We start from the raw sequence: 15,135 nt of genomic DNA, 5'->3' as shown, positions 1-15,135 counted from the left end.
TATGTTTTAAATATTTTAGAGTATCACGGAGAAAAGTATTTTTCTCCAGTAGAAATTGCATTGGACTTTGTTTTTTAATATTGATAGCTACCTAAAGCCGTTTAACCACAGTTTTCATTTTCAGATGATTTTTTAAAATCAGGTTTTTACGTATATTTTTTAAAACTTTACTACGGGAAATGGTAGAGTGAGAGTTAATGTGTTACATGGAGGGAAGAACAGTCCATTGGGGGTTAAATTGCAGAGTCTAATGGAATAATAACTGGTAGCACCATCTGCTGGCCTACTTCCTCAGAAGGAGTCAGTATTTTTAACGACATCTCTAATATTCATGCTGATGCATTTTGATGCTTTGTGCATTCATTTCTTTCTGTGCTTTGTTGGAATCTGGCTATCTGCTTACAGCTATTGAGGAAACTCAGCTTTTTAGGACGGGTTTACAGTCTTTTTCATATCTAAATAGAATGAACAGTGGATATAAACTTGCCAAGGCAGAAATGTGTTGATACATCACGATGTGTATTTGTGGAGGGTTGTGCATCTCTTGGTTGCAGCTTGCTAAATAGGCCATTTAGGAATCTTCTTTCAATGCTTTTTTCTTGAGCACTGCCTGGGGTGGTGAAAAAGCAGAGGGCAAGCCTTTGTCTGACGCCAAAAATGTCTTCAGTGAAGAGGCCAAGAGGAAGGGTAAGTGAAAGCCTGAATGAGTGGGAGGAGGAGGGGTTCTTTGGGCTAAAAGGCTAATGGGATTGAATAACCTTCCTTATTACTGGCTGCTGCTGCGGAGTCGTACTGCATCGCCATCTTGAGCTTGTTGCTGTTTTCTCGCGTCTTGGTTATTTGTTATAGCCTGTAGGCCTTAAGGTGGCATTTTAGTAAGCGATTCTAAGCCCTCCCTCCTTTCCCAGTGCTGTAGCACTGCTATGAAACCTTTGATGAGGCAGGTATAGAAAAGATATCCAGTGAAGCACACTGGAACCAGCATGAAAATGTGTTTGGAAATTCCTGGTGGTTTTTTCCCTTGCTGTAGTCAGAGGCATGTTTACGGGTAAGAACGTAACAAAACTGTGATCTAAGAATATGGGATGAATGCGTGTTTAAAGAGAATATTCATTTTAAAATGCTGTTGATCTGCTTCCTGTGATATTGCTAAAATATTAATAATTTTAACGTAAAACTAGAACTTGTTTTTTTCCAGAATTGCTTGAGCAAAATATTATGATATAGAAAGAGAAAAAAAATCCTCATTTAACTCTTTCACAGAAAAACTAAAACTTTCTCTAATTTTAAGTATGGGAATGTCTGTTGACTAACTAGCTACATTGCTGCATAGATTGCACATTAAAATGATTTAAATGAATTCAGGTTCTCATTCCACTCTCTTATAAAGCAGAGAGGCTTTGTTTTTCTAAAAATCATAATAAACTATGGGGAGTAGTCATTCTAAATTAAAGTTGCTATTTAAAATTTATTAATAATTTTCAGAGTTCCGGAATGAAGAGGAAAGAAGAGGCTTATTCCAAATGCCCAGAATATTTACATGACTAAATTTGAATTAGCTATATTTATAGGACAAAATTTGAATCAAATAATGAAGAATGCTCTGAAAATATCAATGAATCTATATTATCCTCCTTTAACTTTCACTTTTAAAAGCAGTAGTTGAGCTTTTTATTTTATACCTACACTAATTTCTAGATCAGCAAAATGTTTTAATTTTAAATTTGTAGCATTCATATATTTGCTTATGTATTTTACTTCTTAAAGTTTAATTCTAAATTTTTGGTTATTTATGTTAATTGTTTAAATGTACTTTGGTATGTTGTATAAAAATTATTTTGATTTCTCTAGCCTCCATCTTCCAAGAAGAGTGATGGTCCTGGGACATATACTAAGTTGCAGAATACCCAGGTGAGGATCATGTCTGAGAAGAAGCAGAGAAAAAAGGTGGAATCAGAAAGCAAGCAAGAAAAGGCTAATCGTATAATATCAGAGGCCATAGCAAAAGCAAAGGAGCGTGGGGAACGCAATATTCCACGAGTAATGAGCCCTGAAAACTTTCCTAGTGCTTCAGTTGAAGGAAAAGAGGAAAAGAAAGGTAGAAGGATGAAATCTAAGCCAAAGGACAAAGAGAGCAAAAAAACAAAAACTTGTTCTAAGTTAAAAGAGAAGACAAAAATTGGGTAAGTTGGTTAAGAAATCTTCTTCCTTTGAAATTTTTGTAAAGTTCAGTCTGTCTAATCTACTTTTGATTTGCGTATGATGTGTTTACTCCCACTTTGGAGTTTTAAGTTGTTAGATACTGTGTGTATCTTACCGCCTTTTTGAATGAATTAGGTAATATTCCAGAATTTACTAAATGTTACTAGTCTATGAACATACTTTTTTGTATATTAATGTTAGTAAAAGGAATTTAAAATAGGAGAACATTTTATATATAAAACAGGAAAAGGAAAAACAAAACAAAACCCATATTGCTGTGCCAGTTCCTAATGTACTTTCTTTATTAAAAAAATGCCTTGAAATTTTTTATAAGATTTCTTTACCTCTTAGTTGTACTTCACTGGGCACCTTATAGTTTGGAAACATGAAATATTATATTTTCTCATAAACCCACAACATTGAACTAAATGGAATGGCAAGAAAACTAAGACCATTTAAATCAACAATAAGCAGCTCTCGGCTCTTACAGACTTCCTCCCTTACAGTCTTTCTGATTTACTTTATGTAATAAAGAGGCCAGGTGAGGATTAATGCTCCAAGAGAATTATAAGGACAAAGAATTGCTTTAGGAGGGTATATTAATCCTAGGTATTTTTATTTGACTACATACCTAATACATTTTCAAAAAATAGAATATAGTAAGTGTTATTATTTGTTTTATATGTATGTTTGTTTTGCATGCAAGGGTGAAAATAATCTAAGGCCAACATAGTTTAGAATCGGTTTTGCAGGAATATTTGGTTATTTTTGAAGGCTTTATATGAAATTTTAGATCAAGTATTTAATCTGTTTTAGGAAAAATTCCCTTATTATAAAAATCTTCATTTGTTTACAAAATTATTTATGTATTATACATATATTTAGAACTAACACAAATCTGTAAACAATTCATAGCATTTTCAATGCAGCCACCAAACTGAGTTATATCGTTAGGTCCTGATGCCTTTCAGTCCAAACCATTAAATAACATGGGCTCTCTTGCTGTAATGGAAAAATAATTAATATTATTGATTTTGCATTTCATTTGCAGACAGCTAAGATAAAATTTGAAAGTTAGATTTCTCCTTTTTTATTTAAACGTTTTGGTATGAAAGTATCTTATTTTTTCAATATTTTGTCTAGTTTTAATTTAGGAAACCCCATATTTAATCCTTTAATGTATTAAAAGTTACTGTTATTAAAATTTTCCAGTTTTAACTTATACAGAGATACAGGCAGAGTAGTGATACCATTTGAAAGGGTATTTAAAAATAATGCATAAAATAAGAGAAAATAGGTAGAGAACCCTCAAGAGTTAACAGTAAGTTTAAATTGATTGGGGGGAGATAACTAGAGGCAAAAGATAACAGAAGTGAACCTGGTTCAAGAAAAAACAATATATAAGGGGAAATTAGAAATAATTAAATTGTAATAGAGAAACATGGATTTTTGAAAAATGTGGATTAATATGTAGGGAATAGTAATACAGTAGAGTATCTGCGTATTCTGTGATATTTGTATTTTTGTTAGAAATAGGTAGATTATTAACAAATTATTTTAATATTGCACAGCATGATCAATTTAGTATTTGTTTTTAGAGATAGCATTCTTGAGAAAAGAGGTGAGAATTGTATTGGAAACATATTTCCATGGCAAGGTATTAAGTAATTGACAGAAAAAAACTTGTTGAGAGTGGATTACTTTTTGATAGAGGAATTTATAAGTTGCAGGCAAGTAAAAGTGAAGCTTGCCCATATATTATTAAGCTGTTGGAGTGAAACAGTTTCTTGATCATCTTTATCAGACAACCAAAGATTATTATCATGTTGGAGGAAAAAGCATGGTTGGAAATGAAATTCATATACAGTCTAGAGTTCTATGTTGGTCACTTGAAATATTTCATTACTGTGCTTTCCAATAAGCCACTACATTTTTGAATTTACCATTTTTAATTTTTCAGCGAAGAAGCATCATTTAAATATTAAGTTTACTTGCATCATTTTTTTTTTTTTTTTTTTTTTTTGCGGTATGCGGGCCTCTCACTGTTGTGGCCTCTCCCGTTGCGGAGCGCAGGCTCCGGACGCGCAGGCTCAGCGGCCATGGCTCACAGGCCCAGCCGCTCCGCGGTATGAGGGATCCTCCCGGACCGGGGCACGAACCCGTGTCCCCTGCATCGGCAGGCAGACTCTCAACCACTGCACCACCAAGGAAGCCCAACTTGCATCATTTTAATTAATAATATTTCATGATGTATTAAATGTTTTCTTGTAAAGATTTTGTTTTTCTATGAGTTTTAGAAGAATTGAACTTTTGCTAATATCAGATGGTTTATATCAGGTAAAGAGAGTGTGTGTTGGAACTTAACCATGAGCAATGTGAAATATAAATTTCAAAAGTGACTAGATTTGTAGACAATAAGTTATGGTTGATATATAGTCAAGAGTTGGTGTTTATTTAATCCACATATGTGATGTGATATAATCTAGGAATACTAATCTGAAGAAAACCAATACTGCCTTGCCTCTGCTTGCTAGTGTGCTTGAAACCTTTTCAGTTTTTCTGTCACTTTCATAGATTAATTTTTTTTAATACAAGGAATAGAGTGTCCTTTTCAGAGACTTTAGTCTCATTTAATCTTTACAACAATTCTGTGAGTTAAATTGGGCATGCAGTATGATAATGTGGTTAAGTTCTTTGACTTTGGAACCAGTTGCACTTACTCAAATTCCCCCTTTGTCACAAGCAGTGTGATCTTGGACAAATACTTAACCTCTCCAAGTTTTAGTTTCCTCAGACATAAAATGAGGATAATGATAGCGCTTGCCTTATAGTGTTATTTTGAGGATGAAATGATTTAATAACACTTAAAGCGTATAGAACAATACCTGTTAATAATGTTAGCCATTATTTTCTGAAAATATAAATAACATATAGCTATTTAAGGAAAAAGCCAAGGCCAGGAGCCATGCCCCTTCCTTCAGGCCTAAACTCTCACCTATCTGCCTAGGTTCTCTTTCCATTAAGGCCCTGTTCCTAATAAGATGAATTTAAAAATCAAGCAGACAAATGAAAACAAACAGTTGCTACCTGGTAAGAAGGATAATAGGTTAACCTGTTAATGTTGTTGGTTTTTTTATATGAGAATGCCTCTGTTTATCAGGTTAGCTAGAGTAGCATTTAGGACAGGTAAATTTTGTTTTGAAATATGCTTGGAGTTTGAAAGGAATTACATGGTTATGTGGAAGAGTGTAAGTTGGAATGGAAATGGCCGGTGTAAAATGAAGAGTGAGGTAGGACTGGAAACAACCTTCTTCTATTTTGATGTTTTTCATGGTCTTGGCAGTCAGGTTCTAACAAGCTGCCTTTCAAGTAGAGGAGCAGGTATTTCTTTAATAATGGGTGGTACATAATAGATGCTCCATGAATGGGAGGGAATGAATTTTATGGAATGAATGAATGAATGGAAGATTAAATATTAAATGATACCAAATGGTTGTGTTTGATTTGTTAAATCAAGATTAGAAGTGGCAAGCTAATCCTTCATTAAATTACAGGGATAAAACTAATGGTTTAGTAATAGTAGAGAGTTAAATTCTAAAATAAATTCATTCTAAGACTTCTGGTAGAATTTTCTTATTCGGCTCTCTTCGGTTTTAGATTATGTAATAAAATATCACATGATTTGATTGAAGCATTTTTAGATTTATGTTTTATAACTCTGACATTTAAACTATGTTTCCATGTTGTCAGTTATAATTTACTTCTTGCATTAGATTATCAGACTGACAAGTAGAATGCCTTTGACGCTTTAAGATGCTCTTGTGGCCCTGTAAATTTAATCAGTAAAGGTACTTCATGATTAAAAGTAAAAAAATACTTTTTTGTATTATTCGTAATTATTCTTTCTGTTTGTTACAAGAATGGGAGTTATCAGGTGCTTAGAAGTAGCTTTTCTCTTTAGTTAAAGCAGAAAACATCTAAGTTAGGAAATATCAAATCAAGTTGGAATTAAGGGTGTCATGTTATAAAGAAAAACAGTAAAACATTAAATTAGATCTGGAACTTATATTGTGCCCTTCTTTGCGATAGTCATTCTGAACCCCCAAGAAGGAAGAAGCAAAATAACATTTATTAATTACCTACCATCATGTGTATACATAGATATGTACATGTGTATTTTTAAACAAAACGAACATGTATGTCCACATGTATGTCTAGAGAGACACATCTAAATAATAATGTAAGGGAAAAATAATGTGAACAAAGTCTGAAGGGAAAATAAGATGAATCATCAGAAATTGGGAATAATCCCTTTATAGTCCATGTTAATAAAGTAACAGATGAGACCCTGATTGCAAGTATTCAAAATAATAAGAATTTAGTATCTGTTTGGATAAAATATAAATGTATTAATTAATTAATTGTTTTTGGCATATGATAAAAAAGCACTTTGAAAAATATATGGTATAAATTTATTATATATATTTTAATTATTAATCATGCCATTAGTAGTCTCTATGTAAGTTCTATAATTTTTAAATGCCAAGAAGATAAAATGTTTTATTGATTTCACTCCTTACATCTAAACTTAAAGTCAGTGAAAATCTGAAACATATTCATCTGCAGAAAGAATTGATATATACATTATGTATTATTACGAATTTAATTAAGATTTACAGGTCCATTTTTAAGATGTATACCTTTACATAAGATGTATTAGTAAGGTTTATCATTAGCAAATGATGTGCTGTTATTTCATTGAATCTAAAATGTCATTGATTATAAGACACACCATTATATGTCAGTAAGAAAGAAAAACATATATTGCCAGTTAAAACTATGGCATATCTTTGTTTATTAGATGAATGTTTGTTTCATAGATGTTAACATGTGGGTAAAATGTGTATCTTAGGACACTGAAGTAAAGTATTTGATTTGAATGTTCCTATTTTGTCAGTATTTTCAAGCGTAAACGTCATTTTCTTTTTTAAAAAAGAAGAAATAACTTTTTTAAAGAATAAAAATTAAACTGTGCTGATAAATATACTGCCTGTGATTAATACTTAGCTAATACTTCACCTTAGTGGCTATATGAAACAACTCAGTGAATTAAACTTTTTGAAAAACATGATGTCCAGTCTTAAACAGGAAGTGATTGATTGATTGATTTTACTTTATTTTATTTTATTTTTTGGCTGTGCCACCTGGCATGCGGGATCTTAGTTCCCTGACCAGGGACTGAACCCATGCCCCCTGCAGTGGAAGCACAGGAGACCTAACCACTGGACCACCAGGGAATTCGCTAAACAGGAAGTGATTTATAATCCAAGTTACCAAAAATTTACAATACAATGCTGCTTTCACAAATTTAAGGATTAACTAAAATAAAGAACCACTTTAAAACTTGTTTTTTCCAGATGAGTTTAAGCTAGAGTCTTGAATTGAACTTTAAACTGGAGTGATTGCATCAAGTTAAATGTGTTTCTTCTAAAAAAAAAAAATACACACACATATATTTGATGGCTTTAAAAATAACCTCAGTGCCTTCCACTGGGCTTGCAAAGAGAAAAAAAATTATAATGTAAAATAGTATTTTTGCTTGTTTCCTTTACTTATGATGAATTGGATGTATTAATTACAACAAATGGACTAATTGGATAAGATTCATTGTTTGTCCGGTTATTGCAGTGAGAGGATCTACAGGGGGCAACTGCAGATTGACACTGTAGAATGCAGCTTGTTACACAGCCTCCATGAGTAACATGTGGGCAGGATTTAGATGAGGGCATAAATTGCATCTGAAAATCAAATATAACGTGAAGTATAAACACTGAAGTTTTCTAGTGCCTGTACTTGTCAAATGGATTAACATTTCAAATTTATACTTAGTTTGAAATTGCCCTTGGCTGTCTGAAATAAGTTATGTTTTAATATTTAGTTCATTTATATGCCTGAATATCTGTTGCTGCAGTTCGCTAACATTGATAACAGATCCCTTTCATGTTTTAAAAAACAAAACTTGCATAAAGCCTTTATTATTAATACAGTCTGTATTTTGTTGCTTTACTCTGTGATATTTCTAAGAATAGCAAACGATCAATTTATTTGTAGAATGTACGTATGATGAAATTTTATTTTAGAATTTTATTTTAGTTTAATATAGTAAACTTGTAATTCATGATGGAAGAATGGAATGCTCTTTGGTAATGGGGTATTTTACTGAGCTGAAATTATCTTATTTCTTCTACTTTTGGATCATCTGATTTCCTTCAGATAACATTTATGGCTATCAGTTGTCATTGTGAGGCAATAGAAATTTCTGGTTGTTCAAAAGTCAATAAACTTTAACCTTAATGATTTTCTAAAGATAATGTAGTTTCATAATTCTCTTTATTCATTAAACTATATTTATTGATATTAAATATCTATTGACTGGTTGAAGTATAGTGTCATTTTATTTTAAAATCAATAAGATATGTTGGAAATAGTAGAGTAGGAGTAAAGAGACCTTTATTGTCTTTTACTGGACTTGTGACTTTGGCAGTTTGTTCTATCTTTCAGGGCTAAAGTTTCCCTATTAGTTTGGTGGGACCAATGTTTGCCTTGCCTATGAGGATCAACAATATTATAGACAAAAGCACTTTGAAATTTTAAGTGTTCTATAAGTATAGAATAGTTTTATTATCCTAAATATTTGTTCCTAGAGTTTTCTTCACTAATTATTTTGAGCCAGTGGTTCCCAAACCTGGTGAGAATTTTTTTACAGTCTGATTGGGATCCCACTTACTAGTTCAGAATTCTGGAGTTGGAACCTACAAATCCGGGGTTTGGTTTGGTTTTGTTAGTTTCTATTTTGAACTAGTCTCACACTTGCAAAAATAGGTCAGAGTTCCTTTAGGCTCTTCACCCAGCTTCCTCAAATGTTAATATCTTATGTAACCTAAGCACAATGATCAAAATCAGGAAGTAAACACTTACACAATTCTGTTAACTGATTTACAGACCTCATGCAAATTGTGTCAGTTGTTCCATTTTTGGGAGCCAGGATCCAGTTAAGGATCCTACATTTCATTTTGTTGTCATAGCTCCTTACACTCCTCCATTTTGGAATAATTCTTCAGTCTTTGTCTTTAATGACACTTTCAACTTTGAAGCATACTAGCCAGTTATTTTGTAGAATGTCTCTCAATTAGAGTTTGTCTTATGTTTCTCATCTGGAATCTGTATTTTTAACAAACAAGCTTCTAATGAAGCCTGCCTCACAGATTTAGGAATTACTGATCAATACCAACCAAATGTTTGTTCTTATTTGTAGTTTCACTTATATACCATTTTAGAACATATAATAAACTGATATGACTTCATTGTTTCCAAGAATCAATGTTCTATGTAAGTAACCATAGTATGTGTATATATGTATGTATGTGTGTGTGTGTGTGTATAGATATATTGTTTTCTTTTTAACTCAGAATTATGTCAGTCAAGAATGACTTCAAGTTTTAGAATCAACTTTTTTCCTACAATGGAAATGTGCCTTTTTTGAACAGAATGGGCATATGTAAATATTTTGGATTTCAGAAGTTTAGTAGGAAACTATTACATTTGAAATAGCTCTTACAAAGTTACAATTTGAAAAATATTTTTGCATGGGTTAAGGATAGTTAATGAGTTTATGAAATAAGATGCTACTCCAGGTCTGTAGGAAAATATTGGAAGAAAATGCAGAATATATGAAAAATAAGATTCGAGGTCTTTTTTAAAAATGTATTTATTTTTGGTTGCGTTGGGTCTTCGTTGCTCCGTGCGGGCTTTCTCTAGTTGTGGCGAGTGAGTGCTGCTCTTCGTTGCGGTGCACGGGCCTCCCATTGTGGTGGCTTCTCTTGTTGTGGAGCACGGGCTCTAGGCAGGCGGGCTTCAGTAGTTGTGGCACGCAGGCTCAGCAGTTGTGGCACACAGGCTTAGTTGCTCCACAGCATGTGGGATCTTCCTGGACCAGGGCTCGAACCCGTGTCCCCTGCATTAGCAGGCAGATTCTTAACTACTGCGCCACCAGGGAAGTCCCTCTTTTTTTGTTTTAAGTACAATTTTCAAATAATATAATGAAGGTTTATCTAAGGTATTATAGGAAACGTTTTTATCTAACCTACCCACCTCTACCAAAAAGGGTGAGTGTTTAAGATTGCTTTGGTAGAACCTAGTATTCAGGCAATGTTTATTTATAAAAATATTGTTTAAGCAGCTTAGTCCACTGTCCTTAGAGAGTTTCCATTTAATTACTTTATACTGCTAGAAAGGAAAAGTACAACCTCTTCATAGTCATAAATACAAAAAATTAAATATCTCTGCTCCTGATTTCATTGAAGTTTTATTCAGTGGGATTTGAGTCTTGAAGCAGCCACACAGATACCATATCAGAATATGTATACAGAATTTATTTAGCTTACCAGACACTGAGAAAATTCCTTTTTAATCAGTATATTGATGGGTTTTAACAAACCTTGATCTGTATTTCATAGGAAATTGTTATCTAAGTAACTGAACTTTCCTGTCACTAGTGTTATCCTCATCTACAAACTAGTCTAAAATATGCATTTAGGTTTGGAGATGGATAGCAAATGGGGGAGTGCATGAAAACTTTTCTACCAATCATTTTACTTTGAGTTATCCCTTACCTTGCCACTGAAAATCATCTGCACAAGTACTTTAGGTTATATTAAATCACCACAAGTAGCATAATGGTTACCCTAAGGAGGAGGTTGTTACTTGAAGAGAAAGCATGACAGGAGACTTCTGGGAAACCAGTAATGTCTTGTTCCTTGATCTAGGATCTGGCTATGTATTTATGTTCAGTTTGAGAAAATTCACTGAGCTGTATGTACTCTTTTGATGTGTGCACGTTTCTGAATTTACATTATACTGTAATATTAGTACACTATTAGTTTTAGGAAAAGTGAGGGATTGCATTTGGGGCCATTTTGAGATTTTAATGTCTGTGAGATATCCATACTGATGTGTCCAGTAAACAGTTGGTTTATTGAATGAATTTGAAGTTTGGGGAACGGTCTGAACTGGAGATACGAGATTTGAGAATCTTCAACTTCTAAGTGGTTGTTAAGAATAGATTAAATTAAATTTCCTGGAATAGTATATAGAGAGGGAAGAAGGCTGAAGACAGAAATTTGAGAAATACCAAAGTTTAAGGGACTGGCAGAACAAACTGAATCTTGCTGAAAATCAACATACTAAGAGAAGAAGAGCCAGAGAAGTTTAGTGAGAACCAGAAGAATGTTGTGTCATGAATCCAAGGGTGCAGATAAGGAAAAAGTGATTAGTTATGTGTTGGTAGATAAAATTTTTAGAATTTCCGTCGGATTTGGCATTACAGGGGTCATTTGTGGCCTTAGACATTAGGAGTTCAGAAACATATTAGGAGTTTAGTGAGGCATATTTAATTTCTATTTCAATTCTTACTGTGGTATGACTTTAAACAAGTAATTTAATTTCTCTAAGCCTCAATTTCCTCTTCTTATAAAATTTGCCTGTCAGAGTTGTATGACCATGAAGTGAGAGAACACATGTAAAACCAGCAGAGGCTGACCCAGTAAACACTGAATAAATGGAAGCTATGAATATGAAAAGTAGTTTTAAGACTTCAGATTATAGTGGGTTGAAGAATGAAAGAAACGGTATAGATGACTTCTTTGAGAACTGTGGATAAGGAGGAGGACCATCATGTGGTATCTAATAGTAGATATGACCTCAAGGGAGATTTTTATTTTAGGAGGGAAACCAGAGTAAAGGAAAAGGGACCAGAAGACTGAGGAAATGACCATTGAAAGAAGGGAGAGGGAATAGCGTATAACTATGGTTGGTTCCTTAATGTTGTTTCAGAGTATCTTTTTGTACTTCCTCTGATTTCCCGGTTCCAACATAAGCTATATGTTTGCTCGTATTTATTTCACATACTCATAAAAGTGCAAGTGAGATATCAAGTAAGAATTACCATTATACTGTTGAACGTGGCGATCAAACCAATATGAGAATACCCTGGGGATAAATCATTCTAGAATTTTTTTCTCACCTCTCATCATCCAGTCAATAACCAAGTCCTGTTGTTTCTGCTTCCAAAATGAAAAATTGTATCTTTCTTTCCCTCTTCACCCACACTACCATGGCCCTGTATTTCACTCTTCATCTCTCTCACCTGAATTGTCAGTCTTACCGCTGGTTTCCCTGACTTGCATTTCACTTCCTTCTGGGTGCATTGCTCCCTTGTTTAAAATTCTTTTTTTCCCCCAATTTTATTGCGATGTAATTGACATATCACAGTGTCTTAGATTAAGGTATACAACATAATGATTTGTTGTGTGTATATATTGTGAAACTATTACCACAATAAGTTTAGTTAACATCTTATCACCTCACATAGTTATATATTTTTTTCTTGTGATGAGAACTTTTTAAGATGTACTCAGCAACTTCCAAATATATAATTCAGTATTATTAACTATAGTCACCATGCTGTTTACACCCCTAGAATGTTTAAAATTCTTACATCTTCCAATTGGTTTATTTTTTTTCATTCATTCAAAAATATCTCAGTGCCATTTGTTGTCAGTCGTGAACTAGACAGATTTCTTTTAAATTCCTGCCATGTCGAGCTTAAAGCTGAGCTTAAACTAAAACATTAAGTCCTTGTGTGTAATATAAGGTCTTCTGTGATCTTGACCCATCTCCTCCTGTAGTACTTTGTGTGTTCCTGACATGCTCTTATCATTGCTTATTCTCATTCTTCTGCAATGTACCCTGCCTTTTCTTTTCATTACTTGTTGGACTCTCTTTCATCATTCAGTTCCCTATCTCAAACTTTACCTTTTCTGTAAAGCCTCCTTTACTCTTCAGTAAACATAAGGATTTCTCCCTTTGTCTTCACATTACATCTTGTGCTAACTTCCTCTTTAGCATTTTAGCTGGGATCATATTCTAACAATGATGTGTTAAGGTTGGGAACCGTGTCCACTCTATCTTCAAAACCTAGAACCTAGGAAAGTGCCTGGCATATCACAGTTAGATATAGTTACCATTAGTTGAGAAGTTACTGTGTGTTAAAGGCTGTGCTCAGACATGTATTATCCCACTTAATTCTCAACAACAATAGAACTAGCTATTGTAATATCCCTATTTTACAGGCAAGGAAGCTATCAAGTAATTTGCCTAGTGTCCCACAGATAGGTAAATGATGAAATCAAGCTTTACATCTTTGAAACTACGATTTCAAAGTGCATGCTCTTAACCTTCAAGTTCTCCAACATTAGTAAATAATTATTGAAAAAAATTTTGATATATTTCTGATATATCATACCTGAAAGATAATATTTGGGGAGTTTTCTATGTTTGAAATGCAGAAACCTAAAGTAGAATTTTCCAGGGACTTCCCTGGCAGTCCAGTGGTTAAAACTTCACCTTCCAGTGCAGAGGGTGTGGGGTCAATCCCTGGTCGGGGAACTAAGATCCCACATGCCTCGGGGCCAAAAAACCAAAACATAGAATCAGTATTGTAACAAGTTCAATAAAGACTTTAAAAAAATGGTCCACATTAAAAATATCTTGTAAAAAAAATAAAATAAAATAGAATTTTCCTGATGGCGCTTGAAGATCATTCCATCTCATCTGTTGAACCAGATATGGAAATGTGGGATGTACTTCTATGTACTTCTATCGTTGATCAGGAAAAAACATAGAAAACACATTTTTATTTTAGACATTTAGAGTCAGTGTGTGTTAACATATTAGAGAATGTAAACATATACGTACTATAGAAATATAAAAAAAGAAAGTTCTTACTCTTTAGGAACATATAGTATAGCTAAGAAAATCCTTAACGTAAGTGAAATAATCAAAGAACAATCAATTGGTAAAGTGTTTTAAGTAAGGGAGAAACTACTATAGGGTAGAAAGAAGTATAGAGGCTTTTGGAGAATAGGTGGGATTCAAAGGAATTGAGCGGAATTTGAAATAAATAGGTAGAAGGAAAAAAATCCCTCATTCCAAACCTACAAGATAATAAAATAAATGAATTACTTTAATTATTAAATAGTTATATCACCTGACATTTTTCTCATGAAAAATAATCTTGAGCCTAAAGAAACAAGTGATAGAATTTGTCTGCCTTTCTTTGCTTAGAAATATGTTAACTGTAGTACTGGTTTGTATTTGTTCCATTGGAATAGAGTTTATCATGTGAAAATGTCATTATGGATTTCATGATAAATAGCATCTTTGGTTGGACATTCAAGTGATATAAAATGGAAAAAAGTTTAATGGGAATCTTAATTTGCCCCAAAATGGAAAAGCACAAAGAGATCTTACTGTTTGCTCTCTTTCTCTTGAAACAGCAAACTCATTATTACATTGGGTAAGAAACAAAAAAGAAAGAATGAGTCTTCAGATGAAATATCTGATACAGAGCAGGTGCCACAGCATGCATTCAAAGAGGAAGACTCTCAAGTGAGTATTAAAATTTTTTCTGAGAAATGAAGCACTGGCAGAATTATTTAGATAGCATAATATTGTTTTATGGGTATTTATACTATAGTTTAGTGGTAAAAATGCATTTTATTGTATGGTAGAACTTATATGACAGCATTATTAAAATATGGTCCTAGTAGTATTCCCATAGAATGTTAGACCTGGGAGGAAACTTACACATCCTCTCCAAACCCTCTCAGTTTTCAGATAATGAAACTGAAGCCCAGAGAGTTTAAGTAACAGTCCAAAGTCCCTCGTGGCTTTTAACATGGAGAAGTATCCAGGGATATTATCCTATACGTACAGAGTACTTTTGAATGAATTTAATGCTGGAGATATTAATTTTAAAAGTCACATACAAATGATAAAGCAAATGGGTTGAATCATTCCTAGAAATAATTCCTT

At 33.2% G+C, this 15,135-nt stretch overlaps 1 protein-coding gene across 11 annotated transcripts in view; it reads left to right on the top strand.

Moving 5' to 3' along the window:
• CHD9 (chromodomain helicase DNA binding protein 9) overlaps positions 1-15,135 on the top strand; it is a 236,832-nt gene that overhangs the window by 122,307 nt on the left and 99,390 nt on the right. For 7 of the 11 annotated variants that reach the window (XM_029206310.1, XM_029206293.1, XM_029206317.1 and 4 more), the window contains 2 exons: positions 1,852-2,183; positions 14,598-14,709. In XM_029206310.1, the coding sequence (XP_029062143.1) occupies positions 1,852-2,183; positions 14,598-14,709 (444 nt within the window). Of the gene's footprint in view, positions 1-283; positions 688-794; positions 1,049-1,851; positions 2,184-14,597; positions 14,710-15,135 lie in introns of those variants that run through there. The other 4 variants (XM_029206342.1, XM_029206333.1, XM_029206357.1 and 1 more) reach the window with 3 other exon arrangements.

This window comes from Monodon monoceros, unplaced genomic scaffold, assembly GCF_005190385.1.
Source record: "Monodon monoceros isolate NGI ecotype Baffin Bay Population unplaced genomic scaffold, NGI_Narwhal_1 Super_Scaffold_10, whole genome shotgun sequence".
NCBI lineage: Eukaryota > Metazoa > Chordata > Mammalia > Artiodactyla > Monodontidae > Monodon > Monodon monoceros.
Note: the sequence above shows the minus strand (reverse complement) of the source record. Positions and strands in the feature narration are given on the sequence as shown.